At 40.7% G+C, this 25,123-nt stretch overlaps 5 protein-coding genes across 8 annotated transcripts in view; 2 read left to right on the top strand and 3 right to left on the bottom strand.

Moving 5' to 3' along the window:
* Positions 1–1,985, top strand: part of LOC134184841 (uncharacterized) — a 2,368-nt gene extending 383 nt beyond the window's left edge. Inside the window, exons 1-2 of the mRNA XM_062652602.1 lie at positions 1–20; positions 822–1,985. The exon at positions 1–20 is cut by the window's left edge and continues 383 nt beyond it. Coding sequence (XP_062508586.1) covers positions 1–20; positions 822–1,468 — 667 coding nt within the window. The 3' untranslated portion in view covers positions 1,469–1,985. The remainder of the gene's footprint in view (positions 21–821) is intronic.
* A 106-nt stretch (positions 1,986–2,091) lies between these two features.
* On the top strand, positions 2,092–4,073 carry LOC134183973 (decapping and exoribonuclease protein-like). Of its 2 annotated transcripts, none has more exons than XM_062651569.1 (6): positions 2,092–2,464; positions 2,549–2,921; positions 2,985–3,073; positions 3,408–3,543; positions 3,599–3,687; positions 3,747–4,073. In XM_062651569.1, exons 1-6 carry the CDS (start codon positions 2,127–2,129, stop codon positions 3,892–3,894), a joined length of 1,173 nt encoding a protein of 390 aa, XP_062507553.1. In that variant the 5' UTR covers positions 2,092–2,126; the 3' UTR covers positions 3,895–4,073. The 2 variants fall into 2 exon arrangements, with proteins under 2 accessions (XP_062507553.1, XP_062507552.1); XM_062651568.1 differs by having other exon boundaries at positions 2,546–2,921.
* On the bottom strand, positions 3,788–8,429 carry LOC134183972 (uncharacterized). The gene is made up of 9 exons (XM_062651567.1): positions 8,124–8,429; positions 7,949–8,053; positions 6,782–7,012; positions 6,528–6,647; positions 5,195–5,326; positions 5,094–5,136; positions 4,946–5,033; positions 4,820–4,892; positions 3,788–4,149 (listed from the first exon to the last, which is right to left on the bottom strand). Exons 1-9 carry the CDS (start codon positions 8,421–8,423, stop codon positions 3,967–3,969), a joined length of 1,275 nt encoding a protein of 424 aa, XP_062507551.1. The 5' UTR covers positions 8,424–8,429; the 3' UTR covers positions 3,788–3,966.
* A 208-nt stretch (positions 8,430–8,637) lies between these two features.
* LOC134183970 (uncharacterized) lies at positions 8,638–13,297 on the bottom strand. Of its 3 annotated transcripts, none has more exons than XM_062651564.1 (8): positions 12,948–13,297; positions 12,083–12,187; positions 11,238–11,468; positions 10,548–10,667; positions 10,320–10,466; positions 9,957–10,087; positions 8,884–8,956; positions 8,638–8,818 (listed from the first exon to the last, which is right to left on the bottom strand). In XM_062651564.1, the coding sequence occupies exons 1-8, from the start codon at positions 13,272–13,274 to the stop codon at positions 8,639–8,641; spliced, it is 1,314 nt and encodes a 437-aa protein (XP_062507548.1). In that variant the 5' UTR covers positions 13,275–13,297; the 3' UTR covers position 8,638. The 3 variants fall into 3 exon arrangements, with proteins under 3 accessions (XP_062507548.1, XP_062507550.1, XP_062507549.1); XM_062651566.1 differs by lacking the exon at positions 12,948–13,297 and adding an exon at positions 12,655–12,687; XM_062651565.1 differs by lacking the exon at positions 11,238–11,468.
* A 284-nt stretch (positions 13,298–13,581) lies between these two features.
* LOC134184300 (formin-like protein 3) lies at positions 13,582–23,488 on the bottom strand. Its single transcript, XM_062651955.1, has 26 exons — positions 23,266–23,488; positions 23,107–23,168; positions 22,940–23,023; positions 21,201–21,373; positions 20,968–21,097; positions 20,841–20,891; positions 20,678–20,776; positions 20,474–20,620; positions 19,461–19,577; positions 19,114–19,245; positions 18,935–19,006; positions 18,811–18,879; positions 18,381–18,519; positions 17,917–17,973; positions 17,755–17,852; positions 17,271–17,382; positions 17,117–17,176; positions 16,826–16,953; positions 16,528–16,596; positions 16,248–16,334; positions 16,123–16,191; positions 15,982–16,062; positions 15,454–15,580; positions 15,293–15,393; positions 14,948–15,112; positions 13,582–14,712 (listed from the first exon to the last, which is right to left on the bottom strand). Exons 1-26 carry the CDS (start codon positions 23,375–23,377, stop codon positions 13,780–13,782), a joined length of 3,474 nt encoding a protein of 1,157 aa, XP_062507939.1. The 5' UTR covers positions 23,378–23,488; the 3' UTR covers positions 13,582–13,779.
* Positions 23,489–25,123: the final 1,635 nt, after the last annotated feature.

The raw sequence follows: 25,123 nt of genomic DNA, 5'->3' as shown, positions 1-25,123 counted from the left end.
AGCAAAGAGAATAGATGAAGGTGAGCGATTAGAGCGAATTGCTAGAATTGGACGGACGCAATAGAGGAAATCACTTTCAAACAAATCCGTGGTTTCCGCCTTGGTCTCTAATTACCTTGTACCAATTCAATGTTGCAACTTTTTTCTTGTAAGTTACGCAAGTGCATGCATACAGCTTTTCGTCATCCGTACATGATATGCGCTTGCAAGGACGGCGACTGTTCAGTCTAGACGTGAAGTTAGTAACCTAACTTCGAGCTTCGTTTAGGACTTAGATCGCAACGAAATCTCGTGGGAATGTCTCCACTGGAATGATAGTAGATGTATAATGCGCTATACTGTGCCATCTGTAACCTGCATGTTGTCTCTCTATACACGCAAAATGGGAAGCAAATTGTCGTTTCTTGTTGTTTTTTCTGTAATATTACTCACTTTTTTCGTGCTGTAAATATTAGTAATTCTCATGCAAAATGCGAAAGGCATACGTTTTGAGTTGTATACAACTAAGTTTATTGTGGTTGGTCAGTTGCACGAACTGCTCAGACCTGCATGTTCTACATATGTCATGATAAGGTCTAGACAACTAAATCAATTTTCAATGTCGGTACTAGTTTAAGTACCGTAGTGTACATACCGTATAGTGCACTTGTTGTCTATACTACACCTCTATATGTCTTTTGTCTACCTTTTTGTGCCTACACAGTATACATTAAGACTATTAGGGTAGTTGGAACTTGGCTGGACTAATGTGACGAGAGTAATCCTGTTTCTACAGCAAGATGATATACAATCTTTCGTTTTTCGTTGTTTTTGTTTCGCAGTTCGTGCGGAGGCTTTCACACCACACTTAGACCCATCCTTGCAAGTCGACTATTCGCTAGTCGAGAATCATGTCGGCTCCGCCGTCGCGCAGTGGCCGCTCGTCATTCCTCTCTTCATGCAGCAGTACAGATCTAAACAGCACGCGCACTCTCCATACTACAACTACAACTACTCGGTCTCATCTCCCTACTGCTACTGGATGGAACCGACACATCATGCGACCTCGTCTGGTCACAGTGTCAGGTTCGATCCCTATCACAATCGAGCCGATTATTTTCGTTTGACTGAATCTGGCGTGTCATGCCAGTTGGCACTCGCTCAACTGCAGCCCAGAGCACCGAAATGTCAGTCCTTCGCGTCGCGGTTGAGCAAACGAAGCGAGTTTTCTGACCGGCAGGATGTCCATCTTGTTACTGACGTCGATAGAACTGCACACACGAACGTGGTGCATCCGTCTGTGGAAAGCATCGTCGCATCGCTCGGTTTTTGGAATGCGACTGCAGATGAGAGGAGCAAATTGCAGAAATCTGCCGTCGCAGCGGGCAACTACACGGTCGCGTCACTTCTCAAGGACGCGCGCGTCACGAGAGGAGACGGAGCGGTAGCGATTACGTCGGGAAAAGATAGTCTGGAAAGCCACCAGTGAGTCGGTCTTGTAGAACGGAAAGTAGGGTGTACGTATGTCTTCACACAGCCGACAGGGTTTAGAATACTGTAATTCTGCATGCTAAATTCGACGGCTTGCATTGGTGGAGAAACGAGCACTCGTATACGTGATTGTCATTACTGCAAGCACTCGTTTATGTTGAAGTTGTAATTGGTAACTAGAGATCGTTAGCAGAAACGGTCAGAAAAATTATATTGTTGATTCGTTTAATGGAGTTAGCTAAAGATTATTGATTGAGTTCTATCTAGAGATTGGAGCATACAGGTCAAACTGTATAGAGAGACCGCTAAGAGTCTTGCTACTACAGTACGTACTGACCATATTGGTGTGTGCACTTGCAAAGGTGCTTGGCATTTGTGGTCCTATGTTGCAACTTCGAGTATTTGATTGACAGTATCTGTTGGTCTTGAAGACAGTGAGGTGTTGTAGGCATTGGTGTCGTACTTGATAGGGCACATCTGTCAACATTCGCGCAGTTAAGAGTTTGCACTGTATTACGACACCGTACAGTACACGTACAACTGTGTAGCTGCAGTGTAAGGGGAGGGGATAGGCACCCCGATACCGAGTGAGATGCGCATGCGTCCAAATTGAGTCTGAGCTCTAGCTAGTGTACACTGTACTGCACAGTAGAAAAATGAAACGTCGACATGTCGAAGGCGATGCAGCGTCTGACCTGAAAAAGCGCAAGGCAACTGACTCGGAAATAACAAAGATGACCGTAGCGCCAATCAGTCAATTTTCTACATCACCTTGTCCGGTCTACAAGCAACCTGTCGAGCTCGGTTGCTTCTCATTGGACATAGATAGAGCATTTCACTCGGATCGTCGTGGTTTGAGAACGTACTGTGCTCCAGATGTGCGGCTGAGGCTTCATCTTAGTGCTGGATACGATGGATATGTAGAAAAAGAAGGCACGGAATATCTTGATCACATACTCACCTGGATTACTTACAATCTATCGAGCCTACAGAGGTATGTATCTACACACAATTAATTAGTTATGTATTTTGCTAACACTAACTTCGTTATATAACATTTTTCTATATCATGTAGCAGACATTCAATCTTGTTGTCAAATGAGAGACTTCCTTTTGATTTTATTACTTGGAGAGGCCAATTCACCAAGATCATGTGTACACCCTATGAACGTCGAGATCCGTGGCGAATAGGCCTGTCGCTCTGGAATGGAACTATTTACATGACCGAACTTGAAACAGAACATTCTCGCCAGCAGAAACTCACTCAAACAGAACGGCAGAAGTTGATGTGCTACTGGGGTCGCAAGTTTGAGGATTACTGTACAGAAGAAAGAAGTTCATTGGAAGTTAGAAACCCAGTTAATAATATGGAGGCATTCTGTAGTGTTGTGAGTACAAGTCTGGATGATTACCGGATACTAATGGCTGGTGAAGTCGATTGTATGAGAAAGGTTTGACTAAAGTTTTTATTTTGCTGTGTTTAGTCATTGTTTTGAGTGTGATTTGTTTTCTAGGAGTGTGACAAGAAGCCTCCAGAAAATTATATAGAATTGAAAACATCACGGAAGATCGAAGGTCATAGACAAGGAAGTTCCTTTCGAAGGTAGCTACTGTCATATAGAGTACAGTAGAGGGAAGTTTGCTTGCTGTACTGAGAGACAGATAGACAAAGAGATGGACTTACTGACTGACATGCAGGCAAGAGGGGAGACACCCATACACTTGTACTTTCAAAGGGCACTTGTATATGACATTTCAAATAAATTTATAAATTCTAATCCAGCAATGTAATTTACGTGAATAGACAAAGATGATCAGGTAGACAGACTGACAACTAGAAAGCTACTAGTAGGTTGGGACAGCAGTCACAGGTGTAGAGTTTGGAGACTCAAACAAAGAAATTGAACTGGCACTGCTATCAATACATTTATGCTTAGATTTAAACTTCTTCGTTGGTGGTGTCAGTCATACTTGTTAGGAGTTCCAGAGATTATTGCTGGTTTTCGAGACGATGATGGCATCCTACAACATTTAACAACATACAGAACACTTGAACTACCCAATCTAGTGAAGGTATACATCGGTAGAATTAAAAAGCTGGGATATCACATATTACTGTGTACTTTAGAGTGAGAGAAATGTATGGAGTGGATCACTTTGTTTGACCTTTACGAAGAAGCTGCTGAGTTGGATCCAGACTGTTGTAACCAAAGAAAAGTCAGTGATATATCATTAGGTAATATTTGACGTGTTTGCACAATTTGGTCCTCTTGTAGTGTTGTGTATGTGATGGATTGGGAGTCACCATTCACTCATGTCACAATGGAAGAAACACAAGAAGACAAGTTTGTATTTCTGCGGCAATGGTATATAAAAAACCTTGAATCAAATGATCAAGTTGGGCAAAGGCAAGCACACCAATAGCTGTATAAAAAACTGCTATTCAGTTCAGCTAGAATGCATGAAAACACATTTTTATGTACATTGATGTTTGGATCATTTCAGTTCGTCTTCTGATGAATCAGGTAACTCATCACATTTGATTGTGTCCTCTTCATTTCGGTCCCACAGAATCTGGAAGTCATTCTTGGCTACCTGGTACAGAGTAGATGATCGCTCACAATGCCATACTGGGGTGTCCTCATTGGCTTGATCAAAGAAGTGGGGCTGATATATCATCTGGATACACACAAATTAACTGAATGAAAAACAATCAATATCTTTCATATTGCACAGTAAGGCAGCCAACTGACACATCTAAGGAACAACAGACAATCATGAACCTATGAGTGATGATTGCCCTATAATTAGCTCATTGTGGTCAATAAGTACGAGTATGCAAAGCACACAGGTTTGTTGTAACCATATCATAGAAACTTGCAATTGTGTGAAAGATATATAAATACCTGTCAGAATGCATGGTCGGTGCCTTTGGGTGCCCCTAAACACTGGCTCTTGCTTATAATCGACCTAAAACTCCAAACAACTTCCCAAATTAGAAAGGTCACTGTTGCTCAGCTTCCAATGAACAACTAATCATTTCAACTGGAAATCAGACGATCTGCACTAAAATCTTGTTCTCCCGATGTTTGCCAAGATCAAGCAAGAGATCTAATTTCTTTTGTCGCACTAGATGTAATGAGTTTAACTTGTTGTAATGGCACTGACTTATTGTACACTCAACGTTTGGTTTGGTGGGTAGTTACAAGTAGAAATACAGTTTCAAGTAATACTCGGAGGGAAGTACCCAAACGATTAATGTAATGAGGCATGAACAAACAATGCAATGACAAGTTCAAGGAAAACGATTAAATGGAGTGATATGCACATTTAGAAATACAGAAAATACCTCTTTGTCACTTCGAACGCAACTGAAAAAGATGCCTCCCTTCTTCACCATGCGAAGAGTGATATACGGAGAACTACAACAATATCTTAAATTTTGTTCTCTGTAGGGTTAGGGATGTGAGCCAACCTTTTCGCTAAGACAGAGTAGAACTGAGACATGTGATCCAACACCAATCTCAATGCCTCCAATTGCTTTCCACCAATACTGACCATGTCTACACAAGAACAACACAACGTACTTTACACAACAACAAATACATCTAGATGACACAGACTTGGCAGTCCAGGGTTATCTTTGTCCATCATTATGATTCGGATCTGTCTATTAATCGAAAATTGATATTCAAGTCTTGACAATTGTACTTGTCTGCCTTACATCACACTGTCCTGCCGCTGCTGTTTTGATGTCATCTTCGTATTTCTTCCATCCCTTCAAAGTCATCCCCATTATATCAACTTGAGAACCTGCATGTCGGATCATCTCGCTCCATGATGCTCCCCCACGAGACTGAAATATACAAATCAGTTCGATAATTTGACAAACATAAATAGTTGTGTGCAAGTGTGCTTGCTCTTGTATTAAGTGCTTGTCCACAATAGTGACTGTGGTACTGTACTTGATGTAATAGTGACTGTGGTACTGTACTTGATGTAATGCCTGGCGATTACCTCACAGTGTGATCACAGTCCACATGCAATGATAACAAGGCTGTCCACTACCTGTAAGCTTTTATCTAATTGGTGTGATCAACCAAAGGTATGGAGAGGTAGGACTGTCCACTTCCTATCATTAACTTGATTAGCAGTTACAATAGAGAGAACAGCTCTCATTAATTAATAAACACATACGGGTTAGTTGCATAACAAGAATAGCAAAGCATACGTGATTGTGGAACCACTACTAGACTAACCTACTTTACCGTAAGCTATAACTATTTACCGAAAATCAAGAACCTGGTCACTTGGCCATGCCAATATTTCTGCCATCTGCAGTTGTAACAGGAAACATAACGTGCTTTGTTTTCTATAAATACATTTGCATACACAAGAGTACTAAAGTAAGTGCCATTATTGTTATACACTCTGAACAACTGCTGTTGCATGAAAGCATTTTAACAAAGAATGAGACAGTAGTAATGCAGATAAAGCAGTAAAGGCATGAGCAGCTTGTGACTGTACTATTACTAAGGAGAAAGTTTTTGATTTCACTGCTGGGATTATGCTGTCGTCAAAGACAAGTGGGACTTATTACAAATTTCACCAGCCAGAGCCATTTTGACTTAATTAATTAACTATTTAGTTCTCTTGGTGATTTCTCTTAATAGCAGTAATCCTCGTTCTCATGAAGGTGCTCGTTTACTGAGGAGTACTGTACTGTACTGCAAGTATAGTAAGGCAAAAGACATCAAACAATTATATTTTATATGTACTACTATATAGTTACTGCAGTATGTAAGATGGTGCTGCTAGTCTTGAGCCTCTGAATTAAGGGCAGTGGCGGTAGAAACTTGTCCATCGACTCTCACTCTCAGGGAATATGTACAGATAGCACGTGTTAGGCTTTACAGGTTCGCCATTGTCACATTTTGCCACATTCAATCCTAGATAAGGCTTAATATTTTGCCACCATAGCAGCAAGAAATTATGTATTTCAGCAAAATCAAAACTCTCCCAGTAACCAAACAATTTCAACATGACAACAGGCTAACCTGAAGATCATGAAGTCTTGCAAAGTACATTGGAGCAGAACAAATTCGAGGTTGAAATTTTGCAAACGCATAGTCTGATTTCCAGTCTTGTGTAATTAGAGTATCAACAGCAGCTGCAAGCTAGAAAACACATAAATATAGAGCACAGACAAACAAACAGATGCAAAGACAGACATGAAAAGACAGACAGGCCAACAAAAGACAAATCAGTCACCTGTCAGTTTACCAGTTAGCCATATTGAGAGCCGTCCTACCTGTTCAGCGTAAACTCCTTCAAACAAAGGAGTTGGATTGAGAGTATATTCAATCAATCTTTGATCAGCAACATCGAAGGGCACTCTGTGTCCTTTCTCAATCATACAAATAACTGGCAATCCAACGCATTGTCTCAAAGCCAATTCATAGAATACATTAGGGTTAAGATAAGTCAATACGGCCACACAAAGATCCCAGTTGAATACAGCTTCATATACAGAATCAGTGATCTACCCAATACAAATTTTCATCCACCAAATGTTAGACAACTACATAACAACAGACTGAGATGCGGGGTGGGGTGAGGTGAGATGCGGGGTGGGGTGAGATGCGGGGTGGGGTGAGGTGCGGGATGGGGTGAGGTGAGATGCGGGGTGGGGTGGGGTGAGGTGAGATGCGGGGTGGGGTGAGATGCGGGGTGGGGTGAGATGCGGGATGGGGTGAGATGCGGGATGGGGTGAGATGCGGGATGGGGTGAGATGCGGGGTGGGGTGAGATGCGGGGTGGGGTGAGATGCGGGGTGGGGTGAGATGCGGGATGGGGTGAGATGCGGGGTGGGGTGAGATGCGGGGTGGGGTGAGATGCGGGGTGGGGTGAGATGCCGGGTGGGGTGAGATGCCGGGTGGGGTGAGATGCGGGGTGGGGTGAGATGCGGGGTGGGGTGAGATGCGGGGTGGGGTGAGATGCGGGGTGGGGTGAGATGCGGGGTGGGGTGAGGTGCGGGGTGGAGTGAGGTGCGGGGTGGAGTGAGGTTCGGGGTGGAGTGAGGTGAGGTGCGGGTGGAGTGAGGTGAGATGCGGGGTGGAGTGAGGTGAGATGCGGGGTGGAGTGAGGTGAGATGCGGGGCGGGTTGAGGTGAGATGCGGGGCGGGTTTAGGTGAGATGTGGAGTGGGAAGAGTCCAACAGCACACTTTACTTACAAGAATGTTTAATTAATTTTGTGGCAGAGGTATGCGCTCTCTAAATGTACTTGCTTGTAATGCATTCTTATTAAAAGTTTTTGTATCTGTCACACTTCATGCATGACAGCACAAAAATAGATCTAATCTAGTGTCGCATAAAATGTAGTCCTCTGTATGTTTTTAGTGACCAATTCATCCCAAAAACTGACTAGACTACCAAACTTCCAGTAAACAAACGTCACGACGCATGACAACGACCTTACCGCTCCAACATCAGATCGCATATCCGACCGAACACATTCGATTGCCCGCGAATGCAAAGCAGGTTGTATGATAAACGACAACACATCATCGGCATGCTGCCTTACCTGAAAGACAAATAACAAACAACAACGCTGTCATTCGAACTACAACTCACCATGCAAACTGTCATCTCACTTCGGAACCCTCTGGACCGATGGGACTCAACACAAAACACCTTTTTCTCTCTTCGTCGCAACCAGTTGGACCATCAGTCATCGAACATATGGATTCGTCAGAGTGTTGCATGGCGTAGAAGTAGTCGACCACGATGCTTGACTGATTGTCACGGCGTCGCTTTCCGCTTGCACTGCCGCTTGTCCCGCGATGAAGGTTAAGCATTCTGTGCTTGTCAGTAAAACCGACTTCTCGTACTGGCGTCAGTGCTCGACGCTGTCCGGTAGTAGTAGAAGTGCTTGGATTCAGACCCGAGCTCATTGCACCGTTGGACACAAGTCGGCTGGTCTGATATGCCCTAACGCGCTTTACAAAGGCCTCGGTGTCCCTCCTCTGAAATACTAAGTTACTGTATTACAGTACCATTTTGTTGTTGCAAGTCTAAATATTCAATTCATCATTATAATGTCTGTATATAATTGTTGTTAGACATGTCATTTGCTTAGAGATGTACGTATATGGTACTTGTTAATTAACTAATTGGTCAGAGAGTCTTCAAGATCCACAACCATTGACGAGTCTGATGCTTCATTCAATTTCCATAAAAGATTGAAGTCATCACTCACAACACGATACAACGGCGATTTTGCATCTGTGTGAAACAATGGTGTCTCGTCTACCTTTGAAAAGTCATAGAACCATGGCTGATATACCAACTAGATGATCATGAGACAGACCAATGATACACAAATTCAGAAGAAGGCATTACATGCACACATACTTCTTTGTCTGTCAAAGCACATCCAAAGTTCATTGACCCTTTGGTGACCTTCCGTAAAGTTATATAATTACTTCTAATAAAACAATCAAACTTGAATCAACATGTACAATACATGTACACAGCGGTCAACTTGTGGCAATGTAGAGTGTCCTGTAAGTCCAACAAGCAAAATTCCTATCTCTTTTCTTTATCAACTTGTATATGATAAGCACTGAAGTAAACTGGGAAGACAGACTTGAGGTATCTACTGTATGCAGATAACATTATACTGCTGTCTCCAACTGATTTACAAAATGTTGAGGCACTCGTTCATTGCTAAGATTACCACTTCATTTCAACTCTAACCATTTCACAGTTCCTTCATATAAAGCCTCTGAAGCATTCAAAAATGAAAATCATAATACATGACGTCATGTCTCTGCACCATCAGCCATCAAACAAATTTTGTTTTGAAAGTGCAGAAAAGCAAAAATGCAAAATTCTTACAAAAATAATAAAGGTATGAATAAATAGAAGCAGTTAACGTTCCATACTCTCATTAGCGGTTTTGTATCTCATCATCACAAAAACTACTATCTGTTCAAGTTATTGAGTTTGGAATTTGAGTAAACAGTAATTTGCAAAATCATTGATAGGGACTGTTACAAACAACAAAAAGTAATAATTTAAATTTCTTTCCTAAATTGAGCAACAAAACTACTAAAAAAAGCAAAATCAATAAACCAAACCAACATGGCCAATGTGTAGATGCACAATGGACTAAGTAGATATTAATTTACTCACTAATTTAAACACATGAATTACACAGTGCACCTGCATGCACAATTTCTGTTGGGCAATCTACCTGTCTGAACACTCACCATAATGTCTATTTCCTGTGACATTGACTTACTATTTTCTATCAATACTTCTTCCCTAATTCAGTCTGTATGTTCACATTGTGTTCAAGAGAATCAAAACGCAGTCTCTCTGTCTGTCTCGTTCTTGTGCATTTGAAATGTCTGTACGTGTACTTAGTCCACATTGCTGTGCTAATGCAGTTGTCAAAGATGCAAATAAACAAAGCTGCTTACGTTCCAGCCATAGTACCAAAAAATGAGTACATGTGATCCAGCATTAGCCTGAATGCTTCCAATTGCTTCCCTTGACAACTTGCAAAGCTGGCAAGTGAGTCATTATCCTTGTCTAGAATTAGCAGCCTCACCTAAACATACATTACTCATTTTTATGTTGTTCTAAATCAATTCAATCATCTCATCGCATTTAGTGAAATCAAAGAACTTCACAAGAAAGCAATGCATGGTCAGAGGTACACTCTCTGTTAACATTTGACGCATGCTCTGGTCTAAAAGTTCGAGGCTAGGTAAATGTGTGTGTGTGTGTGTGTGTGTGTGTGTGTGTGTGCGCACACGTGTGTGTGTGTAAAAACTACTTACATGGCAACACCTAGCAGCAGCAGCCTTCACTTCATCTTCAAACCTCTTCCAATGTTTCAGTGTTATTCCCATCATATCTAGATGATTAGCTTGTTTTACAAGGTCAGTCCAAGCAGGAGACATTTCGTAGTCATTTGCTCCATCATGCTGCATAACAAACTTCGATTGACACACACACACACGCACACACACACACACACACACACACACACACACACACACACAAACCAAAAAATCTTGAACATCTGAGTAATAACACGGTGCTGAACAAATGCTTGGCCTGAACTTTGCAAAAGAGTATTTTGTTTTCCACTTTTGATCAATAAGATAATCAACAGCATCCACTAGCTGCAAAAAGAGTACAAATATAAGTACATACTAATCAAGTGCTTAACAAGATATATGCCCTTATTTGATAATCAATTCAACAAACAAACAGTTTTCTTGTTCAAACAATTCGAAGACAACTTCATAGTTACAGTACAGCAGCACTTTATACGCAGTCACTGTCAACTTACTATACAGTACATTCCATACACATTGCACAACATGTAGTAACCATATACTTTTTGTGTACAACTGTGCAAGATACAGACAGAGAAGAACTGCAAGGTAGTCGTTGCACAAATACAATCTGCTACACACCGAAAACAAAACCAACCCATCTATTACAATGTTGAATTTATATTCTTCATTTCCTGTTCTCATTAACTCTAAATTAAGTTAAGTCCACCTGTCCATGCATGTCCAATAGTGTTTCAGAATAGTTGGTTAATCACAGAACTATAACTAATGATAATGCAGCAGAACTGTTATTAACTACATACAAAAATGTTATGCACACTGTGCATGTCTGTCTATCCATCAGTCCTTTCGTGTGCATAATCATCTTCCTAGAGTTATAAAACACATGCCCACCTGCTCAGAATACAAACCTTTGAACAACAGACTTGGTTTAAGTGTATATTCAATCACTCTCAGGTCAGCAACATCAAATGGCAAACACACATTCTTTTCCACCAAACAGATAACAGGCAAACCAACACACTGCCTTAGTGCCAACTCATAGAATACATTAGGATTGAGGTATGTCAGCACAGTAATACACAGATCCCATCCAAAGATGGCTTCATACATCTGATCAGTAATCTGTATCAATAAAAGAGAGTCAGGATGATTGTGTAACATTTATTCTATGAGAAACAGATGTGCATGGTGAAAGCTCACTGGTATACACTGTCTCATATCAGCATTATTACTGACATCATCAGAAGTAGACAACAATTTATTGAAGAGATGCAATATTATTATAAAACCAAAACTTTAGCTGAGTGACCCACTCTGCGACCGGGCAGATACACCTTTGTCATCTTTAGCAAAACAGCAATAGCTCTGTCTTTGAAATTCCAACAAATTTAGAACAGTCTGTTGTCTGCATTCTGATTGGCAATCATAGTGATGTTACCAAGCCAAAATGTATGGTGTGTGTGTGTGTGTGTGTGTGTGTGTGTGTGTGTGTGTGTGTGGTGTGCGTGAGGGTATGTGTGTGTGCACGTGTGTGTGTGTGTGTGCATGCGTGTGTGTGTGTGTGTGGTGTGCGTGAGGGTGTGTGTGTGTGCACGTGTGTGTGTGTGTGTGTGTGTGTGCGCACGCACGTGTGTGTGTGTGTGTGTTTAATCTCTCATATTTGCATGAATGCACTGCATGCTGACTATTGTAAGGACACGGTGTACCATATAATAATCTACATCATTCCTCTTTACCTGTCCAAGGTCATTAATCATATCTGATCGCACACAATCAATTGCTCTGCTGTGCATTGCAGGCATGATGATAAATGAAAACACATTATCAGCATGCTGTCGTATCTACAAAAAACAATAAACCTGATTATTTATTGTGTTCACAAGAATCTACTAAATCTTATTGGTTATTGATTTTATCATGTATAGCAAATGTAAACCATAACATAAACAAAATTAGGGCAGATGTAGTTTAGCAACTTGCAATAAATGTCACCAGAGGCTACGAAGAGTAACTGCCTCTTTCATAATTTACGTAATTACAGACCTCAACCAACCATCAAAATCAAATTCGCAAAATTCCTTCATCCTTTTTAATTAATTAATTACACTCATGTTCATGATTAGTAAAATGCTCCCCACTTGGTCAACAAAATACCTCATAAGTGAAATATTGATTAACTAAAAATTGTAAATTTTTGGGCTTTCTTCCGGGATTGTTCTTCTGATTGACAGTAAGCCCCAAAGAGTAGGCCCTATCCACCAAATACTTGTAGACATCGTCTATCAAAGGCCGCTATCGCTCTCCGTACCTTCCCAAACGCCGGCTACCACGCCGTTATTCGCAACACGCATGCGCGCAGCTTTACTCGCGGACTAATTTTGAGGCTGGATCAGACTTGGCTGCCAAACTGGTCGCCCCTGGACCGGAATTTTCGTCTAAAAATCAGTTGTACAAACCATCTCCAAAAAGTCAGTCGATAGACCTATCGATGTGTGGCAAATTTAAAATGTACACTGTACAGTAGACAGATGTTGACCGCTTGTATCATATGACACTTGCTCTCCTAGTGTTTGTATGTATGTATTAGTACTGTTAATATACCTCTGATCCCTCTGCTCCTATTGGGCTGATTACAAAGCATCGCTTTTTATCTTTCGGCTGCTTGGCAATTGAACCAAAACTATAAGAGCGTCCTCCCATGGCCGTTTGATTGTCCGCAATTTCAGGATGATACAAGTGATAATAGTAATCTACCACCATACTCGCATCGGGATTGTGTTTTCTCCCTTCTCCTTGTCCTCCGATCGAAGATACCGACAAAAGAGACGCGCTCTTGCATGCTCTCTTTCGTAAAGACTGTAGAGTTCCAGTTCTATCACCACAGGCGGACTTAGAGCGAGTAGAAAGAAAACTTGGCCGAGTTTGCATAGCGTTCTAGCAAAGCCGCAACATACGGGATTATTAGCCTGACCCTAGAGAGTAAATTGTAGGGCACTAAAACAAGCGCAATGAAAAATCCTAGTCTCGCGTAGCCAGACTCCTTTCCACCGCGTCATACTTTCGCGCGAATGGGACTAGAAAAGTCTGTCGTCTTCTACACTAGACAATAATGTACTTGTGCTGTGTACTTTTGATGCAAACCATTTATCATTCAGTGCAATGCAATAATTGAATTCCAAGCTGCACGTCACTTTTCAGTGTACAAGCAACTACTTTGACTATTTTTTCACGCGTATTGTATTGTTTAATGTTGTTTCTATTTTGACCACGTTGGAAAATGCTCTACAAAAATACCTACACCATATTACAGCATAAATTCTAGCATACGTACAAACATTTGGTATTCACTATCCTCACTAATACATACACTATTAATTTCTACTCAAGATTCATTCTTACTCTGCATAATAAACATAGTCATGCCAAATAGTAGTTAACCATCGGCTGTCGAGTACAACTCATCCTGTTCGTTGCCATCAACGTGAGAATATTTAGTTACACCAGTCATTGTACCTCTAGTAGAGTCTAAATATCTTCGATGTGGAAGTGGTGGAGCTTTCTCTGATCGAACACTGGCTCCACCGCCCGGTGGTCGCATTTCTTTCTGAACAGATTCAACTTTTGCGTAAAGGTCTTCTGTCTTACCACCAGCTGTCACAGCTACATAATACCCATCAGCAGTGCCTTTACGATGCAATGGTTGGTGGTTGTGTGCATCAGATGTAAATTCAGCAGGACTGTCCAAACGAACTGCATCAGCTGTGTCATATAGCAACAACTCTTCATTTGTAATTGCAGCAGGAGTTGACGATTGACTAAACCCACTGTCTGCTATTGAGCCTGCCTTGCTGCTCATGCTTGCTCTTTCATCCCTCCAGTCGGGTGAAGACCCTAACATCCTCATATTTTCAACATTTCCTGGCAGCTTCTGTTGACCCTTTACAGACGGTCGCATCAATTTAGCTTCCTCCCTACCAGCCAGACCAGGTGGAGGAGGTGGTAAAGCAGAAGATTGTGATGGTTGAGTAATATCCGGTTGATAAGCAACTTGAATCATTCCTGACTCATCCATGACTACTTCACCTGGCTTCACTCTGTCATCCTCTTCCTTCTTCTTTTTCTTCTCTTTCTTCTTCTTCTCTTTCTTTTCCTTTTTCTCCTTCTTGTCTTTCCGCTTGGTCAAAGGTGATGCATGTGTCTTCCATGTTACTGGTGCTCTGTTCTCACCTTTAGATGCTGCAACTGCTGCTGCTTCTTGAAATACCGATTGCATCATAGGGTCTGCTTTCACACGAACAGCTAGTTGACGTTTATTTGCTTCTTCCAATTCCTTTTTCCGTCTTTCCCTATTCTCTGCATCAGCTTTCTACAAACAAAACAAGAAATTGAGAATAGCTCACAAATTAAATAATGAAGACAATAGCACAAATGTACAGTAAAGAAACAGCCAGAGACTGTCTTGATCACTGAGCTATACACGATCGCAAACTTACAAACAACACGAGCACTCATGCATCAAAACACAACAAGCTAGCTACCACATGGATGACGAAGACAGCACATTTTATTATAAATACCTGAACTTCCAGCATCTACTATACCTTAAACGCAGCAACAAAGTCTCTAAAGTGGGCAAAAAATTCCGATGGCTCCGTCGTCTTTGGACTCTCACAGAAAAGACTGCATGCTTTGGTATATGCTTCATCCATCTTCTTGTACGCTTCTGCCAATCGCGTTACCTTGCGAACAGCTCTGTTATAGAAACTGTGGGAATGAGTTAAGGGTAAACAAACAACAAATACAATACACACATAAATGCAACAACACAAGAAGCAAGCAAACAAGCAGAAGCAAGTAAGCAGAAAAGAAGACTGACATGTGCCAAACAGGTAACTGGTTGAAAGATCAATGATTGGTTAAATTGACTAGCAATGTGATAAGGATATATATAGAACAAAGTTTGATGTTTGCTTCTCTCGTTCAAACAATGTCAGATCAATTCCCTTCCTCAAACCTTGTACATCCTGAGCCAACGTTTGCATTGAAACTATGCACAAACAAACAAACACTGCCTCCACCAATGTACAACAGACTATTGTAAACCCACCTCCTGATGCACGAGTAACGTTTAACTCTGCAGTAAATTCTCCAACGTCCGGGTAGTACTTGTCTAGAGCATCAACCAAATAATGCAAAAATGTCTGCTTCCTATCCTGTGACCGTGTATCACTCAACTAAAATAGTACAAAAGCAAAGAAAAAAGGATCAATATACTGCCATTAATAAATAACGTATAAACAAACACATGTAGCTGTTGCAAGTTGATATATGATATGCAACAAACAACAATGAACAAGCACATAAACATAGACAAAAGGCAGAGAGCAAAAAGACAGACAAACAAACAAGAAAGCAAGACACCACAAAAAACAAACAGACAGACAGATCAACACAATCAGACACAAATGCAGTAGACAACAAGCAGATGCAGTACGCAGCAAACTCTTGTCATATTGCGATGTAAGAGTATACTGCCAACATGTCAATAGTTTCAATGCCCACCATATTCAATATTCAAGCAACTAAAACCAATTAAACAAATTTAACTATAAACTGAAGTTAAGTATAAGCTGACTTTTCTTAATGATTCAAGACGGAATCCATAAGCTGCACCACGTCTACTGCTGTTCATGTAGTTTCCAAATGCTAAAATGACCTGAAAGTTAAGTTCAAATCAAAAGGCCAAATACACTAGTGATTCTGTGAAGAAGCAAACCTCAAACAGCCGCTTCAATCTCTTGCTGTTCACTAATGATGTGGATGCCTCATAGACTGCCACAATTTTCTGGCAAAAATCATCAGTCGAACAACAAACATCGACACAAACGTGACATGTCTTACAGGCATTACACTCTCAACCAATTCATCAAAGTATCCCATGTATGCCATCACACTTAGCCGAGACTCGTAACGTTCAATCTTGGCCATCTATACATAACCCAAAAATCCATCAGTCAACTAGTACAACAGTCACTTGTATAAACATCGCTTCCCCACACACCTCACGTACACTGCAAAAACCAGCGTGAAGCTGTGCAAGGAGATAAAATGCCCATGACAATAATGTAGCAATACATTAAGATACCAAATTATGCAATCAACATACATAAATTCTTCTCACCTGAAAGAGAAACTGTTCAGCTTCAGCCAGTTTATCATACTCATGAGCATGCTTCGCTAGTTTGCTGAGCTAGAAAGCAACGCTTCCTTAATGTTTTCATATCTGACAGTCTATCGTCTGACTATCGCTCAGTCTGGTTTGTCTTCTATCTGTCCATCCATTTGTCAGTTAATCCATCAATCTGTCCATCCATTTGTCAGTTAATCCATCAGTCTGTCCATCCACGAGATAGTTCATTCGTCTGTTTGTCTAACTGTACAAATCTCTGTTCACTCTTATGTAGTCTGTGTTTCCTAACCTCATCTTTTGTAGGTATGAATTTTAAAAGAAGTTCCACATGCTCAGCACATAACCCATCCAAGTCCATGTTGGTGATGTATCGTTGAACCAAGGCAGCAGACAGGCCAATACGACGTTTAGCAATCACTAAACCAAATGCAAACACATTGTTCACATTGCCACTAAACCAATTCAAAAATTTGCTAAACAAGGACACGCAAACATACACACATACAATCACAAGTTATGGACGCTTAATTAATCAAACACAACATTGCAAACTGCATCTTTCATAATTATGTGGTCTTACCCAGGTTTCGTGCACGATTGCTCTCTATAACAGTCACTTTCTGAACAATCGCCTTCAGAGCTGCAACATAAATACTTTGTTCATACATGTATTGACAGAGACATTACAATAAAAAATTCAGTGTCATCATCAGGACATTACAAATAGTACAAACCTGCTTCTTTCTTAGCTTGAAGTAGATCTGCTTGAGCATATCGCTTAACCTCAAACTGTGCCTCAAAGTCATGAAAATCAATCTCCTTATACACAAATGTCTCATCCATTTCCTACACCAAAGCAATCAACATGAATATAGAAACAACAAACAGACCAACAAATGACATTCAGACATTAGCAAGTATACACTATACACGTGGCCTTGCTTTGTCCAGGTATAATAAATCATCATGTTTTACATGGGTCACTAGCAATTCAAACAATACAAGTGCCATCAGTTGTCCTGATTGCTAGATGTCTTATCCAACCTCTTTCTGCTTTAGAGTGGCCAAACTCTAATTAATGTAACACAACTGTCTACTTAATATGATACGTAAACATCTCTCATATCAAAACACAGCCTTATGCGTGTATGTGTTCAACAACCCATTCATTGTCAACACACTCCCAACACTTAACAATAGAATCTGCTGCTGACTCACATGAAAGTAGCTCTGTTCAGCAGGCTGTCCCAATGGTACCCAGTTCAACATGGGCAATGGAACATTTGAGATAACTTTCTTCTTCTTCGGCTGCAAGGCTTCACATATGATACAAAACTGTCAATATTTAGGCATAAATACAAATGCTACAAACAAACTAACCCAAAGCAGAAGACATTCCAGGAAGAGGTGGGGGTGGTGGTGGACCACCAGGACAGCCTACATGAATAGCAACCTTACAAACAATACAAATACAACAAATAAAGACAAAAACATGCATAAAAGATCAGACTGTGCAACACCAATGCAAAATCTCACAAGAAAAACAGACGGCTGTGACTATAATCGTATTATCAAGAATTCATGCACATTGAATATGCAACAATCACAACAGATGCTCTTATCTCTGAACAACTAAATATTACGCAGAAGCCAAAAGCAGAAGCCAAAAACACCATCACGCATAAACTCCAACCCAACTAACTCCCCTCCATGACATACCTCTGTCTTTATTCGCAATACTACATAACATCACGTTAAGTAGTAGTGAAATATTACTATCCTATTGATCACTGTACTACACTTCTGCCAATATGCTGTCTACACACAATGATGCAAGTGACTACCTGGTGGAGGTGGTGGTGGTGGTGGTGGTGCAGCTACTGCTATTTCAATTGGTGGAGGAGGAGCAATTGGTTCCAACAGAGTTTGAGGTAATTCCACACCGTCGGGTGCCTTTCTACCTGTTTCTTTCTCATATTGTTTCTATGAAATAACATCTTATTTCATATGCAACAGAATGACATGACATGACATGACATGACATAACACACACACACACACACACACACACACACACACACACACACACACACACACACACACACACACACACACACACACACACACACACACACACACACACACACACACGAGTCCCTCCATATGACATAACATGCATCATATAATTCTCAGAAATAGTGCATGTTATATCTACGTCATCACTCAGATGCTTCTAGGAATGGGAAACATATTACAAGCATGCTACATACATACCATGACAGCTTGTAATGCAGTTCTGAGTTCTTGTGCTTTGTTCATGTACATGTCGACTTGACCAGCAAGCTGAAACACACAAATGAATGGCAAAATGAAGTACACGGAAATCACTATTAACAACCTGTTGGCTTTTCTGTTGAGCAATAGACTTTCCTTGATTGACATCTTCTATCCGTTTTCCAAGCAGATCAACCTAAAAACAGTGCAGAGATAAGCCTAAATCGTGTAAGTGTACACATCTCTATAAAACAGAACAACACAGACAAACACACAAACAGACAGACACAGACAAATGCTAACCTCAGTCCTCAGTTCTGAAGCTCTAGTCCGGAGACCAATAAACTCATCCATGACTGCTTGAACATCAATGAATTCCTTCCTCCACTCATTGAGTTCATGCAAAACAGCATCATCCTGGCGACCTTTCAACGACTGCATCAACAAAGCAACCAAGTCACTGACAAAAAACCCGGACCAGAGAAACATACAACAAAACAATGCAATACCACAGCTGCACCATACAACACAATAAAACACAATAAAACACAACCACTGATCATCAACCAAGAAATACAATAAAAACATAATACAAACAATAAACAAACATGCACTTACAACAATACACAAAAAAGCTCTCAGCAGCTTACTCTTTCAATAAAATCTGGATCAAATCCAGCAGCAAGAAGTTCCTGTTGATGAAAAATCCGAGCATTCATCTTTGCCGATGAATGGACAAATGTGTTGAGAAAGCAAAGAGCTGCAACCTGAAAAGACGAGCACGTCAGACGACAACTACATAAGCCCACAACACAGCCAACATATCATCTATAAAATTCACCACATGTGTGCACGCGCGCGCGTGTGTGTGTACATCATCCCTTCAAGAGTACAAGCATAACAAGTGTTGAGACATGAACACTGTGCTGGCTGTATGTTTACATAACGTTAAAGTGTAAAATAGTCTTGTATGCTAACAATGACTGCAATACACTCTAACTCTAGCCTTCATATTCTATAAGGTTTGTTTCATGGCACCATCTTGCAATAGCCATTGCCAAACATTTCAAAACAACACTTAGACCCTATTTAGCAGCCATGTTCTGTGCAGTTGTTGGAAAACAAATTTACAATATTTAGCAGCAATTAGCTGACATCTGTGCACCTCCAATACACCTTACGCCTCCTGTGTGGATTCATTTTGCCTCGTTCGCATAACACGTCTACCAGTTCAACACATAAATATACTTTAAAATATGCAAATGTTTGCATTCTGCTTCTAACATCAGGACATACGATGATGACAATAGCAATGACCCCAAGTTACTGGTTGGCTTGGAGAACACATGCTGTGCTGTGTTCAATTCAAACAATTCATTTCCTCATTAGTCATCTGCACTCAAGCAATTGGTCAATGTTGCACATAATCAGCTGACTACAGTACAACACATTATCCTGTGTTGTGTTTAATCTTAAGCTACTAATAAAATCGTCAGATGAATTACGTTAATAGGCAGGTGTGTGTGTGTGTGTGTGCACATGTGCGTGCATGCGTGCGTGTGTTCAATCGAGATCATAGTTATTTACTCGCACACTAATATTAGTCATGCATCTATATTGTCAAATAAAACTAAATGTTCATTAATAAGGACAACTTTTATACCTGAAAAGGTGGATCCAATGGCTCTTCAGTGATCTTCTGTATCAAAGTCTCGAAGTTTCTCTCTTCCCCAATTACAGTACGTAAATTATCAAAAGCTTTTAACACTTTTCTGTGCCCACCAGGAGTCAATAAAACAGCTGCAAGCAACTGAATTACAAGTATCAATGACAACAATTGACACCCAACAAAAGAACAAAGACATACCTTCAAAACAACAGCTCTTGTCTTAGGGCTCTCTGCACGTAAACTAAGAGCTAAAACAGCCAGGCTCTCTTCATAGCCAAGAACAGCACTAAAACCATACTGCACACGTGAACACAAAACTGACATCTCAGTCAATAAAATAGGTTGACACTGCAAGTCTCACTCTATTGGCCATAAGAGATTTGACACAGAGGATACACCAATGTTCATCTGCCTAGAAACACAGCCAATTTCGGTAATCAAATGAGGAATAACAAAGAGTGAAACGTCATTATTGCTGTGTGACTTACTCCATCTTTGTAAAGAATCTCATATTTCTTCTTCTTCGGACGTTCTGTGTTGTCGCTTTGAAGAAAGCTGAGAAAGTCAATGAGAATGACAACACCACTATTGGGCTCATCAACAAACATCATGGACCAGCTATATGCAGACAACATAACATTTTGGTTATTTGGGAAAATCAATGACATAAACCAGTTGAAGACAGTACACAGACAGAGATTCTGACCAATTCTGTACTTACTCATTGTTAGGATTTGTCCTGAGATCCACTTCCAAAGACTTCAATAGTTCACTGATTGGAGCTAAACCCTTCATATGCTTTCTCTTAGGATGCTTTACTTTCAACTTCAAACTCATATGACGAGTCAACTGATCCAAGTAATATTCAACAGTAAACCTTGTGTGCATCACCTCCTACAGACAACCAGATCATAATGTTTGTGTTACAATATATACTGTATCTACTGCACTGAGTCACAGCAACAACATCCAAAATAAGTTATCTAGCATCAATGCCATAGATATTCACCACAGTGACAGAAAGTAGATGATAAATTTCATAAAGAATCATCAATATAGCTAACTAGCTGCCACCTTGTTTGAGTGTTTCCAGCGGCTTGTACAGTCTATATTCCAATTATGTATAATTCACAACTCATTCAATTAGTCGTGAAAGTGACTGAAAATGTGTGTGTGTGTGTGTGTGTGTGTGTGTGTGTGTGTGTGTGTGTGTGTGTGTGTGTGTGTGTGCCCATCTTGTGTAACTTCAAAGATACTAATACTATCATATTCACTTGCAAACCACCAATCAAATCAGCAAATCAACAGATTACATTAAACATTGGTACTGTTCTTGGAATTCAACAAGCAAGGGACACTTAGTTAATAGAATCAAATAGACACTTTCCAGTGACTGCATGATACATGCACATACATTTGGTCATGAAGGATGGGTGCTGAAATGGCCATGTAACCAACAGCTGCTGTTCACATACCCTTGAAATCCTACAACTCAGTGTTTGAGTTGAATGTAGTAGCACTTACATTTACATGCACATGAACACACCTGAAACACAGCTGTCAGCACTGATGGTACTGTCATGCTGTACGACAAACACAAACACAAACACAAACACACACCACACACACACACACACACCACACACACACACACACACACACACAACTGCTACTCTCTGTGTAGATAGCCTGTCATGTTAGAAATGAACACAATAGAAAGGCTGAATCAGCCACCTTTCATGTTCAGTTTGAAAACTTTGATCCACTACAAATACTACACCTCTTAAAATGACCCACTGTATGAAAATTCAAACCATAAACAGCACCATACTAGATGGACTTTGAGCCCACATGCATGATGACACAATAGTCAACAGCAAATCAAAACTACAGTCCCATTTCCTTCTAGATAACATCAGGTGTTGTATGATGCCAGTCAGATTGGCAAGTACATATCCTGTATAGTGACCTTGCCTGTCCCAACAACTAAACTCAATGCAAAGTTTGTATTATAATACACAAGATAAAAAAGAGATAAAGTCTAGGAAGACCGGGCAACCAGTCTAAGTGGCACCGTCCAGTGGGCTAACAAAATCAGAATTACAATCTCAGACAAAAGAGGTCTGTACGTAGGTACACAATCAGACACATGCTGATACCTAGGCCTCCTTGAAAGTTGACGCCAAATCACATTTGAGGGTCAGCGAGTGAGATTTCTATGACGTTGATGCAGAATTTGATAAGATCTCACCCACTGTAGCCACGCCCACCCTATGTATACAACTCAATTCACTGGAAAGCGTCGAAACGGAGATACTCCTACTGCATTAAAAAATGTATAACGCTCGAAGCCATTCACCGTGTGGTATTGCCGGCTAACGTTGCCGCTCGATTGAGCAAACAACCTCACACAGACCTGAAAACAAGCTCACAGACATAAAACAACTCGCCGATTTATACCTTCGCGCGCAGCAGCCTCCATTTGTCGTCTTTCGACCGATTCTGCAGCTCTGACGTCTTCTCTGGCGATAAATTCATCTTGTCCTAACAGGAAAGAAGAAACCAAGACAGCAATCAGCGACAGACAACACCGCCTTGACGCCGCAGCGGCAAAACATGCCACCAACCAGTAGGTGCTCGAATAAACTGTTTAGTTCGTCGTCTTCAGGCATAGGACGACTCGTTAGGCCTGCAGATACGAGGAAACTGCTCAGTAAGCATTCTTCCGCCGCCCGTTCGTTTGACATTAGCGGCAATTTATCTGCATAAGTTGCCGGTTTAGTTACCTGCGTTGTCGTCTAGTGATTGGGAGGACTTTGTGGCTCTTCTGCCAGAGACTGATGAGAGACGAGCGGAGAAGACAGTATCTTCCTTTACAATGTAACTGCCACGAGACATGACGAGTGGAGAATGAACGAGGCAAGCGGGAGAGTGTTGAATATTAGACTAGCGTGTAAACAGCAAGCTGAAGAGAGACAGTGCACATGTTGGGATATATAACGCAGAGTGATCTCACCCGGATGTGGGCAGAACTTTTTAGTTTATCCCGGATGCACACCTATAACACACAATGTTGTTCAAGAGTGTTATTCAGTAATTATGACCCTTGAACAAGGAAAACAATCTAACTTAGGAAGTAGCGTCTAACCTATTGAAAAGGTGTGTGGCAGTAGTTATAATTATAGATCTCTACATATGTAGATAAATTGAGTAGCTATAGATGAATTGTGGTAAATATGACCTCCTCTTAGCACAGCCATAAACCGGTATAGTAGTGTTTTATGAATGCTGTCTGCTGACGTTCATGATTCTAACGCTTTTTAGTTAACTAATGACCGTTCAGCTACTCAAAACAGAAGAATTATTGTGACCAACAGATTTAGGTGAGAGCCAGCTGAGGACATGTAGACCACCGCATTTCTTAATCTATGATGTACATAAATTTAATAGTGCGCGCATTGGGTGAGGTAGGAGGTCAAGGAGTGAAGACCCACAGCAACCCATTAAAACTTTATTGAAACCCATATTCAAATCGTCCAAAGAATAATTACAAAGTCAGCCACCGAATCCAAGTGAAGAATCTGTTTGCTTAGAGAAATGCTTTGAAATCTGCATGAGAACGTTAATTAATAATCAGAAAACAATAAACAGTAGTAAGTCATCAATCCAAGCTATCAGTGGGCTGAAAAACTGACACTACATTCTTGTGTTTAGTAATCAAATCCATAACTAATTAATATTTTCATGAATCCAAATGGTATAGGTTTATAGGTTATGTTCTGCCAACTGTTTTAGTCTGTGTCTTTATGCTCACAGTAAGTAAACAGTATAGCTTCATATAGGGTCTGATGTTGATGCACTGCATTTGACAGAGCCGCAAGTCAGCTATCAAGTGACTCTTACAAGATTGTGGCTGTGTGTAGGCACAGACTTGTTAACAAATTGTAAGCCCAGCTTGCATAAGAAAACTCATACATGAACATGAATTAAGTTTACCACAACCGTATTAATTAATTAACCAATGACAAAATGATAACAAGTTACTGCTGCAAAACAGTAAACAAGTAGTCATTGTAGGTAAGGGACATAGAACCTCCTGCTGAACTCTCTAAGTGATAATCAAGGGTTTCACATACATACACCTTCAGGGTAAGCATGATGTCAGAGAATCACATTGAATGCTCACTGCACTAACGTCAGCCCAAGTAGACAAATTATCTTCACAGGAAATCTATTAGAGGTTAGTATCACCAATGTCTGTCCTAGCAGCAGTAAGTCCCCCCATGGTCATCACATGCACTGTTGCTAATTACTTTGTAAACTAGAGTTGTGTTGTTGTATCTGTGCATTCATTCCCCATGAAGGACAAAGTAACCCCACCAAGACTGGATTAATACCTAACCTAAACAAAGAGTTGGATGGCGGTACTTTCCTTCCAACCTTAGAGTTAATTTAGAAATGACCTCCTCAAATCCCAGAAAAACAGACGCTAGGTGGAAACCGGTGATCACTAGATTGCGTCAGCTAAGAGCAGACTCAATACTGCAGACCGAGTTTTCCAATCTCATCAACACATCTATTGATTTACAGCAAAGGAACTCTTAGAACACAGTTCTGACAGTGTCACAGCTCTTTGACAGATAA

This window comes from Corticium candelabrum, chromosome 9 (genome assembly GCF_963422355.1).
Source record: "Corticium candelabrum chromosome 9, ooCorCand1.1, whole genome shotgun sequence".
In the NCBI taxonomy this organism is placed as follows: Eukaryota; Metazoa; Porifera; class Homoscleromorpha; order Homosclerophorida; family Plakinidae; genus Corticium; species Corticium candelabrum.
Note: the sequence above shows the minus strand (reverse complement) of the source record. Positions and strands in the feature narration are given on the sequence as shown.